Genomic DNA, 13,933 nt, shown 5'->3' with positions numbered 1-13,933 from the left:
TACTGACGTGAGGTGGAGGAAACCCCATGTGAGCACGGGGAGAACATGCAAACTCCACACAGAAAGGCTCCTGTTTGGGAGATAACCCACCGGAGCACAATGCCAACAGCGCCCCAGGCGGGAATCGAACCCAGGACCTTCTTGCTGTGAGGCAGCAGTACAATGCACTGCACCACCGTGCCAGATGGCAAACAAATCAGAGAAACAAAACCTTCCTGCCAGAAATCTAGAGTTAGGGTCCACACCCACTTCAGTACTGAGCCAACAAACACCCGACAAGGGACAATGTTCCACATCATCCACCTCCTTCAACGTCATCCACCTCCTTCCACATCATCCACCTCCTTCCACGTCATCCACCTCCTTCCACATCATCCACCTCCTTCCCCATCATCCACTTCCTTCCACGTCATCCACCTCCTTCCACATCATCCATCTCCTTGGCATCATCCACCTCCTTCAACATCATCCTCCTCCTTCCACATCATCCACCTCCTTCGGCATCATCCGCCTCCTTCGGCATCATCCACCTCCTTCCCCATCATTTGCCTCCTTCCCCATCATCCATCTCCTTGGCATCATCCACCTCCTTCAACATCATCCTCCTCCTTCCACATCATCCACCTCCTTCGGCATCATCCACCTCCTTCAACATCATCCACCTCCTTCCACATCATCCACCTCCTTCGGCATCATCCACCTCCTTCCACATCATCCACCTCCTTCAACATCATCCACCTCCTTCCACATCATCCACCTCTTTCCACGTGATCCACCTCTGTCGGCATCATCCACCTCCTTCCCCATCATCCACCTCCTTCCACATCATCCACCTCGTCTCCACTTTGTTATTATTTTTCCTTCTGCCGTGACAGATTCCTGGTGAATCTTGAAGGATTTTCCTACATAATCGTCGTGTGTCGTGATTCCATCGTTATTGTGGGAAGCGTATCCATGGAGTCGTATCGCGGTGTTCCCTGCTGGTTCCCCCCATTACCACAAGCCCAAGAGAGCTTTACACCCAATCCCAAAACGCACCCAACAGTCGGATTCTGTGCTCTTGTGGCCGTGGGATGAACTACCTCTGGGTTTTTCCATGAATGAGACTTTAAAACTCCCTTTATATAGTGTTTGCAAACAGTGTATTTTCTTAATACACACAATTAATTCATATAGAGGTAGATTTATTGATGGTGAATATGGTGACGTTAATAACCTCATTCTGGGGGGACTGTAGCTCAGGCGGTAGAGCTGGTGGTCTGGTGGTCTAGTCATCTAAAGGTTGCTGGTTGGATCCCAGGCTCCTCCTGCTAGCATGCTGTAGTGTCCTTGAGCAAGACACTTAACCCCTAATTGCTCCTGATGGCTGCGTCCGTCGGTATTTGAACAATTGTAAGTCGCTTTGGATAAAAGCGTCTGATCAATGTAATGTAATGTAATGTAATATAGTAACTTACGTACTTTACTTTATTTAAGTTTCAAGCCCAGATCCAACGAGACAGTGGCTTCGGGTTGTACAGGCAGATCCAAAATCTTGTTGAGTTGAAAACGTTGAACTCTCCATTTCAACTTCTCCATAGAAATGAATGGACTTCCTGTTTGTTGTCGTTGTTTGTCGGGTTCAGTGTAAAGCTTTACAGCTTCCCCTCCAACTGCTGTGTTTCCTAAAATAACGGCTCCGTCCAGCCAATCAGGAGTCCAGGATCCTCCCTGGCCACGGTATGGACATTGAAGATGGTCCTTTAACTCCTCCTTTTCATCTTCCTCCTCCTCCTCCTCCTCCTTCTCATCTTCCTCCTCCTACTCCTTTACCTCCTCCTTCTCTTCTTCCTCCTCTTTCTTCACCTCCCCCTTCTCCTCCTCCTCATCCTCTTCCTCCTCCTTCTCATCTTCCTCCTCCTCCTTTACCTCCTCATCATTCACCTCCTCCTCTTCCTCCTCCTACTCCTTCACCTCCCCCTTCTCCTCCTCCTCATCCTCTTCCTCCTCCTTCTCATCCTCCTCCTTTACCTCCTCCTCCTCATCCTTCACCTCCTCCTCTTCCTCCTCCTCCTCCTCATCCTTCACCTCCTCTTCCTCCTCCTACTCCTTTACCTCCTCCTTCTCTTCTTCCTCCTCCTTCACCTCCCCCTTCTCCTCCTCCTCATCCTCTTCCTCCTCCTTCTCATCCTCCTCCTTTACCTCATCCTCCTCATCCTTCACCTCCTCCTCTTCCTCCTCCTACTCCTTTACCTCCTCCTTCTCATCTTCCTCCTCCTTCTTTACCTCCCCCTTCTCCTCCTCCTCATCCTCTTCCTCCTCCTTCTCTTCTTCCTGCTCATCCTCTTCCTCCTCCTTCTCATCCTCCTCCTTTACCTCCTCCTCCTCATCCTTCACCTCCTCCTCTTCCTCCTCCTACTCCTTTACCTCCTCCTTCTCATCTTCCTCCTCCTTCTTTACCTCCCCCTTCTCCTCCTCCTCATCCTCTTCCTCCTCCTTCTCTTCTTCCTCCTCATCCTCTTCCTCCTCCTTCTCATCCTCCTCCTCCTTTACCTCCTCATCCTTGACCTCCTCCTCTTCCTCCTCCTACTCCTTTACCTCCTCCTTCTCATCTTCCTCCTCCTACTCCTTTACCTCCTCCTTCTCATCTTCCTCCAACTCCTCCTCCTCCTTCTCATCTTCCTCCTCCACCTTCTTTACCCCCTCCTCCTTCTCATCTTCCCCCTCCTCCTCCCCTCCTCCTCCTCCTCCTCCTCCTCCTTTACCTCCTCCGTCTCCTCCTCCTCATCCTTCACCTCCTCCTCCTGATCTTCCTCCTCCTCCTCTCAGCTGTCGGTGCTGGAACCCGGATGTTTCAGAGGTCTGTCGTCCTCGCTGCGTTTCCTGGATCTATCGTCCAACTGGCTTTCCACGCTGGACCCCTCTGCGCTGGGCGGCCTGCGGGCCCACGCCAACCTCACACACAACCCCTGGCACTGCGACTGCAAGCTCCAGGTGTGTGTGTGTGTGTGTGTGTGTGTGTGTGTGTGTGTGTGTGTGTGTGTTTGCGTGTGTGTGTGTGTGTGTGTGTGTGTGTGTGTGTGTGTGTGTGTGTGTGTCTCTCGCCCTCCCTCCAACATGTATATTATCGATGCTCTATCTCCGCCTCCAGGTGTCGATGCCCCAGCTGGACCTGGACCCTTCCTCCCTGGCAGAGGTGGTGTGTCACAGCTCTGATCTTCCAGACATGGGTACACGTTTAAACTGGCTTTAAACTTCCTAAACATCTCACCTCTCGCGTCCACACGGCGGCTCCAATATTAGATCAATAACTAATTATGACTTGTGTTGCTTTTTACTAGTACTAATTATTGGTGCGCTCCAGTAATACTGCTCCGCTATAAGGGCTTTATAGTATCATAACTCTTTTTTAGTTTTTAGTGAATGGGAAACTAATGTGCAGCTATTAAACACAGGACCCAATTTATTGGAGCCGTGAGGGAATGAGGTTTTCCTCGGGAGACTGAAATGACTGGTTGACTGAAACCTGAATCAATATACTGTGCTATACATGAAACCCTCCCCGGGGAGGAAACATGAATATCGACCCCTCACCCTTCATTATTTGACGCCCACTATGATCCATCAACTTCAACTAGTACACTTCGACGCAAACAGACATCTGGACATTCGATATTACTTATATGAGAACCTAATAATGTTACTACACAGGTTCAATACCTTCACCCAGGGAAGGATCATCATTGTGAGTGAAATCATGAGAAATCCCTCTTCATCAATAAATAATGCAAGGTCAAAGAACATGAATCTTAGTGTGTTTAGTTAGTTAGCGCAGATTGGATGTTTACAGCATCCTCCTGACCTCCGCCTCCACCCACCCTCCCCCTCAAGGTGCGGTGGGCATGCCCTTCGTCCTTCTGGCCGAGGACTGGGACCTCTGCCTGTCCCTGAGGAGGACGACCGACGTGGCCATGCTGGTCACCATGTTCCTCTGGTTCTCCATGGTCATTTCCTACCTGGTCTACTACGTGCGACACAACCAGGAGGACGCACGCCGGCACATGGACTACCTCAAGTCCCTGCCCAGCGGGCCGGTGTAGCACCACTAGGGAGGGAGGGATGGATGGATGGATGGACGATGGACGATGGATGGATGGATGATGGACTGATGGATGGGCGGATGGATAGACAGGCAGATTCTCTGTAGTGATTTCCTAACTTCTCAAGACGAGGAGCATGGATCGAGGGATGGACGGACAGAAAGATGGACAGACAGATGGATGGACAGGTGGATGGATGAAGGATGGGTGGTTGGTTGGATGGATGGATGGACTTAAACAAAGTTGGATGGATGGATGATGGAGGATGGATGGGTGATTGGTTGGATGGATGGACAGACACTTTCTCTGGAGCAACTTAACTTCTTAAGGTGAGGAGCATGGATGGACTAATGGGTGGATGGATAGATGGATGGAGGGACGGATGGACAGACAGACGGATTCTCCGGAGTGACTTCCTCACGCCTGAAGACGAGGGGCAGCGTGAACCTCGCAGGTTCAGAACCTCACGTCGAAAATGTGACTCGGCGACCTTGCATGTGCAGCGTCTGTGGTGTGTGTTTATGACAAACAGCATGTTTTTTGTTTTTGTTTTTTGTATTTTTTTATGTTTCATGTGTTGAGCTTCAGCCTCGTGTGGTTGTTTGTTGATTAGACGCCTGTACAGTACAATCACATGTATCACCCCTGGCAAACAGGGCGGAGCCGCTCCATCACCCAGAGCCACGCAGGCAGGATCCCCCATACGATCCGTACACGATGAAACAATATCCACAATATCAAGTTATCAAGTTGTATCGAGTTTTTACCCGAAATGAAAACAACGAGTAAACATGACTCACGAGGCTCCGGCGGTGGAGGGGGGGGGGGGGACGGGACGCCGTGTCGCCTGATGGATTGATTACTCGGCTTATCCTTCCCCGAGCCGGAGGAGCCGGTCGGCCCTCGAGGTTCCGCCGCTTTTACATCAGAGGTTCAGCGAAATCCCAGCGAAGGATTGAAGCTCGCTCCACTTCTCCGTTTTGGCTCGTCACACACACAACGAGTGGATTTGAAAGAACAGTTTGTGTTTTTTGGCATTGCGGTCTTCCGTGTCGTCTTGTTTTTATATGGTGGTGGTGAGCTGTTTCACATGTGCCCCAAGTACGATAAAAAACTGTGATTTTGTCCCTTTATTTGTCTCCACCCCGGCTTGATCCCGCATCAACACATCGTTTATTGAAGACTTGAAATGTAGCCATGCGTTTGAGCGCGATCCTGCGTCAAACTCTTATTTGTTGGAGTATAAACTGTTGGATGTGATGTTCGGATTGCTAAAGATTTTTGGGCGGGAAGAAACCCCCCCCAGGAACTGAATATAAACCGGTTCAGATTAATGAGCCCGATCCTCTTTTCCCCACTCAACAAGTAACGCAGCATATGGTGTTAAATGGCAGCTCCCCCTCAGGGTTGTTTTTTCTTCCAAACAGAGAAGAGGGGTTGTGCTTCTTAATTAAATATAAAACCGCAGCAATCGAAGAGGGCCGAGGTGCTAAATTCACTTTACATATTTCTCAGAAATGCACGTTGTTGACTGTGGAATCAATGTCACAGGGAGTGCCAAGGAAAAATATTTAATAACTCATAAAGGCAAAACACACCACAGGTGGCCTTGAATTCAGGCATCAAATCAGCACAAAGAATAAGTTCACATCGTATGTGAAGTGTGTGAAACTATTCTATGTGCTAATCTGATTGATTGATGGTTGATTGATTTACATGTAATACAATTTTAAAAATGGTATATATATATATATATATATATATATATATGTATACATATGTATATATATATACATGTATACATTTATATTTTTACATTGTTTATATACAGTATATATGAATATATATATATATAATAATTAGTTATATACATTTATTATAATTTGTATATACTGTCTATATACCCCCCCCCCAAAAAAAAAAAAAAAAAAAAAATATATATATATATATATATATATATATACAAATGTAGTACTTCACTTCCTACTAAACTTTTACACATGACATGGTGAATGAAACATTCTGAACTAAGTCTATAAAATGAGATAAAATCTGATATAAAATCTTTCCATGTTTTACCATGTTCCTCATGCATATTTTACCGTTTCAATTGCTGAACAAATATCTCTCTGCAGCAGATACCCTGGTCCCTGCCTCCTCCATGCATATGATCAGCACTAAACCACACCATGCTCCAGGATGAGTTGTTGTCCATAAGGAGACTTGATCGCTGGCCCTCAGCGCTAACGGCCGGTAATGGCCCAGGAAGTGGGATGACAAGGGCTTTTTAAGCAGCGTAATATATCAGAACAATTTATTGAATACATTTAAAAAATAAAATATCTGCAGCAGATGCCCATGTCGATCCAGATTTGTTCCTGAGAGTAAAGTTTTATCTCAAGACTGAATGCGTGATGGATCCTTTACGCCTCCTGGTTCTTCTGGCAGCATGAAGGAACACAAACAAGCAGAAAATGCCACCTGAGAAGAACTGCACAATCACGGACGAGGAGGCCGAGGAGATAAAGAAATTGCTGGAGTTTCTGTCAGAGGAGATTGCAGCTGTTGGAATGGGTGAAATCAAAGAACCAAAAAAGACAATGCGGAGAAGGATAAGAGGAGGATAAGAGAGCCGAGCGGCAGACCTGGAGCAGTATAAACGCATGAACGACATTATTGTCGGTGGGTTGGAGACCAGGCTCCAGTCATATGCCCGGGCGGTGACATCGATGGATGGTGGGGAGCCCACCGAGCCTGGATTGAACACCCTGGAGCGACAGGTGATTGCTTTCTTCCGCAACAAAGGCATATCTGTGGACAGCACAACATTTAGGAGTGTCATCCTCCTCCGTCGGAAAAACAAAAGCGAGAAACCTGCCATGATAATTCGCCTTGCGAACGAAAAACAGAAAAAATGCGCCCCTCAGACAAGGATGAAAGCCGAAGGGTGTTGAGCGAGCATCTAACAAAGAACAACACAGACATCGCCAGAAGGGCGCGCTTCCAAAGAAAGCATAAAAAAATCCAGTGTTTGTGGCGTGAGTGTGGTGTGATTTAAGCAGCCACACCTTTCTTGGGTCTATTGTGCCTGGGATCGGGGGTGGCTGTACGCCTGTTACTCGTCAGAGCAATCAACGAGCACAGGTTAAATCACCCATCCCCACACACACGGGAGGGGCACTTAGTCATGACATGTTTCCATCTGCTCCAGGCGTGTTACATCTTGCCACTCTTTCCAATAAACTGCCACATTTCAACACTGTCGCCTGTGTCTCTGTGCCGGAGGGCCCTGGAGAAGCCACTCAGGTGGGGTGTGGCTGGCAGGAACAGCCACAGTGTTGATAAAACTAAACGGGTCATCAGAGAAACTGAAGAACTGGACAGACACCAGAGACTAACAGCAACCAAGGTCATGAAACTGTCACTGGGACTCGAACCTGAACTTAGTTCAGCTCACAATGAGCAAAGAACTTGACACTGAATACAACCCATGACAAGCTTTGACACATGTCGTTCATCTCCATCTGGAGATAATGAACAACAACCAACAAGGATTACGGAATATGAAATACCGGGAATCGAAAATCTTAAGGTGCGGAACATAAAGAACAAGCTATGGAGAATGATATTGATCCTGAGTTCTACAAGTTCTACATCAACACACAGAGACATTGTGGCTACTACACAGAACAACAGTTTAACGAGAATAAATCGGATGGAGTAATATCAATTATACATTTCAATAGTAGGAACCTCAAATTCAAAGGTTTCAAAGATCAAACATTGTTTAAGACAACTGGATGAGAAATTCCCGATCAGTGAGACTTGGCTTAATGAGGAGTGAGCTGGTACGCTCGATGTAGAGGGATATGAGATGTTTTTTTTAATAATTGGAATCATAAAAAGAATGGGGGAGTTGCTTTACACATCCATAAAAGCTATAAAAGCAGATCTCTTCGTAGCAGGTCACTGGTGAGAGACAACATCATGGAATGCGTTGCTGTAGAAATTTTGATGAAAAAAAGAAATCAGAAAATATGCTCATAGATGGTGTATATAGGACGACAGGATCTTGCATCGATACTTTAAGGGACAAATTATCGGGGATGTACGGTCCGACGTCAGAAATAACAAGGAAATGTTTTTTGTCCACAAGGATTTCAATATCGACTCGCTCAACCCGCTTGGACGCAACGCGGCGACAGGGTTCAATGCAGGGTGCGAGCCTGTATCCCTCGTTTACACGGCCGACTAGAATAAAAATACACAGTGCCTCACTAATTGACAACATACTGCAAATACCAATGTTATTGATAGGAAAGTAGTAAGTGGACTGAAGTGACGGAAGTGACCGCCTGCGGGTCTTTGCAATCGCCCGGGGGGGATGTACCAGTACCAATAAAGACGCCAAACTACTTAGACACAAAACACGAGTTGCTGTCGGTTCTTTCAAAGAAGACCCAATGAAACAAGACGTTGGAATAACGTCAAGGTGGAAGATCCAGATGAAGCCTGTGACACAAAGAAAGTAGGGAACAAGAGATGTGGTGAAAAACCGCGGCTGACCGCGGGAATACTAAACGCATGTAAGAAGAAGGATTTGTCATATTGCAACGCTGGGTATAAGTTCCTGTCCGGTTGCTTGGGGGTCAAGTGGAAGTGTGTCCAGGCGAAAGGAGACGGACGAGACGCAGGGAGGGAGCCGGCGCCTTCTCCAGCCTGCTTCACCCTGTCACCGCGGACGCCTCAAGCCCGGGTCAGCCGCAGCCGCGGCGAGGTAATAAAAACCGGGCTCGGCCGAACCATCAAACGCATCGCCGCCTCCTCGCCGTTCTTCGCCGCCCGTTTTGGTTACGCCGCCGCGCTACAAAATAAGGAAAAGAGCAACGGGAGCAGAGGGCACATATAAGACATAAAAAAAAACAAGCCGGCAAGAGTGATGAGAAGCAGCGGAAGGGATCACTACACAAAACTGCTGGAGGGCAACAAAAACAATATTAAAAACACATGGAAGGTATTGAATGATGCTTCTCAAAATGGAACTGGGAAAGCAGGACGCCCAAACCATTTCCTGAAAAAAATATATATATGACATGGCCTTAGTTGCAGATGAATATCATCTTTTTTTTGGTGGGTGTTGGTCCTGGTTTGGCCAGGGAGATTGCAAAGACTGATAGAGCTGATATAGAAAGTAAAGATACTGTATAAATGTAAGAAAATCTATGTTTATAAGGGGAGCTAAATGGGTTCAGAGATGACAGGACAACCTTGGCGGCACACATAGAATCTGTGGAGGAATTGACTGCAGGAGAGAATGAAGAATCTGCAGCGGGGGTGTTCTTGGATCTCGAAAAAAAGCATTGCCACTGATGACCACGACTTATTAAAAAATGTACAAAGATGTGGAATTAGAGGGGTAGCACTCTCTTGTGAGGTTTCCGAAACACTAAATACAGTATTATTTGCAGATGATACAAATGTACATTGCTGTGGAAAGAATTTGGAACAACTTTTGGATACAGTGGAAAAATAATTGAAAGTAAGTAGTAATTGAAAGTAGTTGCTCAGTAAAACAAAATCTACAATATTTGGGGATCGTTTAACTCAGACGAGAAACTCATGATTAATTATGTAGAAACTGAAATGATCTGAAATAAAAATTTTTGGAGTTATAGTAGATAATATATACTATAAAAAAGTTGAATATTCATGTTAATCATTAAGGTTATCAATAAAGTATAAAAAAGGGGTAGGGCTAGAAAGGTGCTTTGCTTCTACCTACTCCTTTTCATTTCATTATCTTAACGAAAAGATTATCAAAAGATTATTTGTGTTGTTTACTGAGAGTTTGCTGTATATGTTTGCTGTTAATTAAATTTGATTTGCTGTCTTGTTTATATATATTTATATATATATATATATATATATATATATATATACACACACACACACACACACACACACACACACACACACACACACATACATACACCAATCAGCCACAACATTAAAACCAGTGACAGGTGTAGTGAATAACATGGATCATCTGGTTCCAATGGCACCTGTCAAGGGGTGGTATACATTAGGCAGCAAGTGAACAGTCAGTTGTTGAAGTTGATGTGTTGAAGCAGCGTAAGGATCTGAGCCACTTTGACAAGGAGCACATTGTGATGCTGGAGCAACAAGCCCGATCCATGGGGGCCCCACCTCCAACTTCCAGGACTTAAAGGATCTGCTGCTAACGTCTTGGTGCCAGATACCACAGGACACCTTCAGAGGTCTGGTGGAGTCCATGCCTCCACGGGTCACGGCTGTTTGGGGGACACGAGGGGGAGCGACACAACATTAGTTAATATTAGTAGTGGTTTTAATGATGTGGCTGATCAAGATATGTGTGTGTGTGTGTGTGTGTGTATATATATATATATATATATATATACCTATATACTTATTTATTATTACCTATATATTACCTATTACCTATATACTTATTTATTAACATGTTTTATTAACACCTTTGTGTGTTATCACCGTGTACGTTGCATTACATTTCACTGCATACATGTATGAAAGTATGTTTATGTATGTGACAAATAAAAATCTTGAATCTTGAATCTTGAAATAAAAATCGATCTATGTTTGTGAAAATCATGAGAGAATATGATCTTACGTAGAAGAAGTTCACAAGATGAGCCGTGGGAACTGGAGCGTTTTCTTGTCTTACCTTTCTCCTCAAAGCTATTCTGGGCTCAGCGGGAGGCTGTGTGATTTGATTGGCCTCCCCAAAATGAATCCTTTTGATGCAGATCAAATATAAAAGAGAGGAAGAACCAAGCTCTTTTGATGGATTTTCCTCTGAAATGTGTGATCCCTGGAGTGTCGGCCGGTCGGCTGCATTATGTTTGATTTGCAAGTTGGCTCCACCAGGACTGCCCCGCAGGGTCAGTCCATCCATCTTGTCTTGTTACAGTTATATTGTCTCTTTCTTTCTCCCTTCCCTTTATTGCAGGCTGTTTTAACTTTGGATCCATAGGACCAACTAGTAACTTTTTAAAAGGTTACTAGTACTTATAATTCACTTACTAGTTGCCATTCCAACAGCTACTCGTAACGATTTTAATTTTACTGGTCAAAATGTATTAGGTACTAGTACTTATAAGATATGAGTAAGTATTCCAATTGTTGCTACTTCCAAAAAATGAAATACTAGTACTTATTAATTAGGTACTAGTGCCTTTTCCCATTTATTTGTATTATTTATTTTTACTAGTGACATTTAAATTCAACTATCAACAAGCCGTTTTGACTTGTCAATTCTCATGACGGGTAAAAACAACATTGTTACTGGTAAAACAGAAAAGGTAACGAGTAACAGCAAGAAAGGACACAAGTAACCAACGGATTAGTACTCGTACTCATCTAATAGTGACGAGTAAAGCTCCATAGGATTCAATGACAAAATTGACAAAATTGTTACTAGAAACAATAATAACTGTAATAGTTAGTAGTATCTAATAAATAAGTACTAGTACTGTCACAAAATAATGTCACAATATATACATATATAAATCGATGCAATCACATAGACGTATACGCACACACATAATGACGAACACAACTTCATAGAACCCCAGTCACATATTTTCCATTATTCACATAATTCCCACAGACATTCCCAAGCCTTGGAGTTCCAGACGTAGCTTTTGTTGTCCAGGCTTCACCTTGACGCAGCTGCGGAGAACGAGAACAACATCCGTCACACAGTTCACCAGTGACCAGCAACGCCAAACTGACGATATATTGTTTCTGACTTCCCATAATAAACCGTTGGACTCAGAGAGCTGCTCCTTAGCACATCTTTGATCCAACCCTCGTACAAGTAAAACCAACGTCTTCTCTGCCTCTTATTTTAAGACCACCGATTGACAAACTGCAGATTAAAGAGACCCTTAAATATCTGTCACAATTAAAGCATTTTGACTAGTTACATTAAAATAGTTACTAGTAACTGTTGGAATGGCAACTAGTAACTGAATACTAAGTATCTAGTATCTAAGTAGCCTCTCTTCTCCATCTGTTCTATCTCTTCCGTTGATCCTGCCATCCTTTCCCACCCCCGTCAGTCTCTCTTTCCGTCTGCTCTCCCCCGTCTCACCCGATGCCCTTCACCGTCCACTGCCAGCGGCGGAGGGCCACGGGGGGCGGTGGGGGGCGACGGAGGGCGGCGGGGGGGGCGGCGGAGGGCGGCGGCGGGCCCCCCAACCAGAGGGCCCGCTCCTGCAGGCTCCAAACAGTGTCGTCCTGCGACGCCGCCCCTCAAAGTTTGCACTCGTCTCCTTTTTCGCGTCATGGCCTTCATCACTTCATTCGCTCAGGGAGACCACTGCAACCTGGGCTGTAATGTGTTGTGTTGTTAGAATTGTTATAACGGAGCCAGGACGGACGGTCTCTGCAGAGCAAACGATCCATCGGCCGACAGAGCGTCTTCGATCAGAGATAAGCCGTCGTCACACACACCCACACACACACCCACACACACACACACACACACACACACACACACACACACACACACACACGTACGCACACACACACACACACACACACACACACACCCTACAGAGAGGCGTTAACCCCGGGCTGACATATGGGGGCCCTCTGGTCTCACGACGTTGGTGCCAAACCTGACACTCATTGACATTTTGGCCAATTGATTAGTTTTGACGTAACGACGGTCGTCAAGGGAACTGAGGAGAGAATCTACGATGACATCGTAGAACAACGTCCAATCCCTGAACCGCAAAATAACTGATTACTCTGATGGGAAGAAGAGCGCGGCAAAGGACCTTTACCTCTACTCCATATCTACTCCATCTCCATCCACTCGACCTCCATCTATTATACCTCTACTTTACCTCTACTTTACATTTACTTTACCTCTACACCATTTCTACTTTACCTCCCTTTACCCTCCCCCTACTCTACCTCTCATTTATCTCTACTCTCCCTGTACTTAACTCTGCCTCCCTCTGCTGTAACTCTACCTTACTGTACCTCCCTCTACTTTACCTCTATCTACTCTACCTCTACTCTGCCTCCCTCTACTCTACCTCTACCTTACTGTACCTCCCTCTACTTTACCTCTCTCTACTCTACCTCTACTCTGCCTCCCTCAAATCTATCTCTGCCTCTACTCTACCTGTCCTCTGTCCTCCTCTACCTCATCTTACCTCCCTTCACTCTGCTGTACCTCCCTCTACTCTACCTCTATCCTCCTCTACCTCTACTTTACCTCCCTATATTCTACTTTACGCCCTCTACTCTACCTCTACGCAGGAATCCATCCATTCAATCACTTGACAAATATATAAAATACGATTTGTTTATTTATGTTGTCGATATATAAACATGATAAGATGTCAATTTAGTCAATTATTTGATTTGGACCCTTCTTTTGGAGCGTGCATCTCGCCTTAATCCCACTGCATTCTGGGAAATGAGTTGAGGAACCGAGCTGACAGCTCTTGGCTACGCAAGGACCTGTTTCCCCCGAACCAAACGTTTTTTCTCCCCAGCATCCTCCTCTTCCTCTCTCGCTCCCTCCGCCGAGTTGCTCTTCTTTCCTCTTGTTCTTGTTGTCGCCACCTCTCCCTCCCTCCCTCCCTCCCCTCCTCTGCCACTCTCTTCGCCTCCCGCCTCTTCTCCCAGATGTCTCCCTTTAATCATTACTCTCCGTTCGTCTTTCATTCCTCGCCCGAATTCCCCCTCACTTCATTTCATCCTGCTTGCCCCGTGAATCACTGTTATTTCCCATGATTATCCGCCGTGATGGAGCGACGCCGGCTGCCGGGCCG

At 45.7% G+C, this 13,933-nt stretch overlaps 1 protein-coding gene across 1 annotated transcript in view; it reads left to right on the top strand.

The window, feature by feature from the left end:
• The window catches only part of LOC307237404 (leucine-rich repeat-containing protein 3-like), a gene marked incomplete at both ends in the record, with an annotated part of 8,171 nt that extends 4,092 nt beyond the window's left edge, over positions 1-4,079 (top strand). Inside the window, 3 exons of the mRNA XM_080010117.1 lie at positions 2,809-2,973; positions 3,131-3,209; positions 3,871-4,079. Of these exons, the coding sequence (XP_079866243.1) occupies positions 2,809-2,973; positions 3,131-3,209; positions 3,871-4,079 (453 nt within the window). The remainder of the gene's footprint in view (positions 1-2,808; positions 2,974-3,130; positions 3,210-3,870) is intronic.
• Between the last annotated feature and the right edge of the window lie 9,854 nt (positions 4,080-13,933).

The sequence above is a fragment of the Zeus faber genome, assembly GCF_960531495.2.
Source record: "Zeus faber genome assembly, chromosome: 11".
Taxonomy (NCBI): Eukaryota; Metazoa; Chordata; class Actinopteri; order Zeiformes; family Zeidae; genus Zeus; species Zeus faber.
The sequence above is the reverse complement of the archived record's forward strand: the minus strand, read 5'-3'. Positions and strand labels throughout refer to the sequence as shown.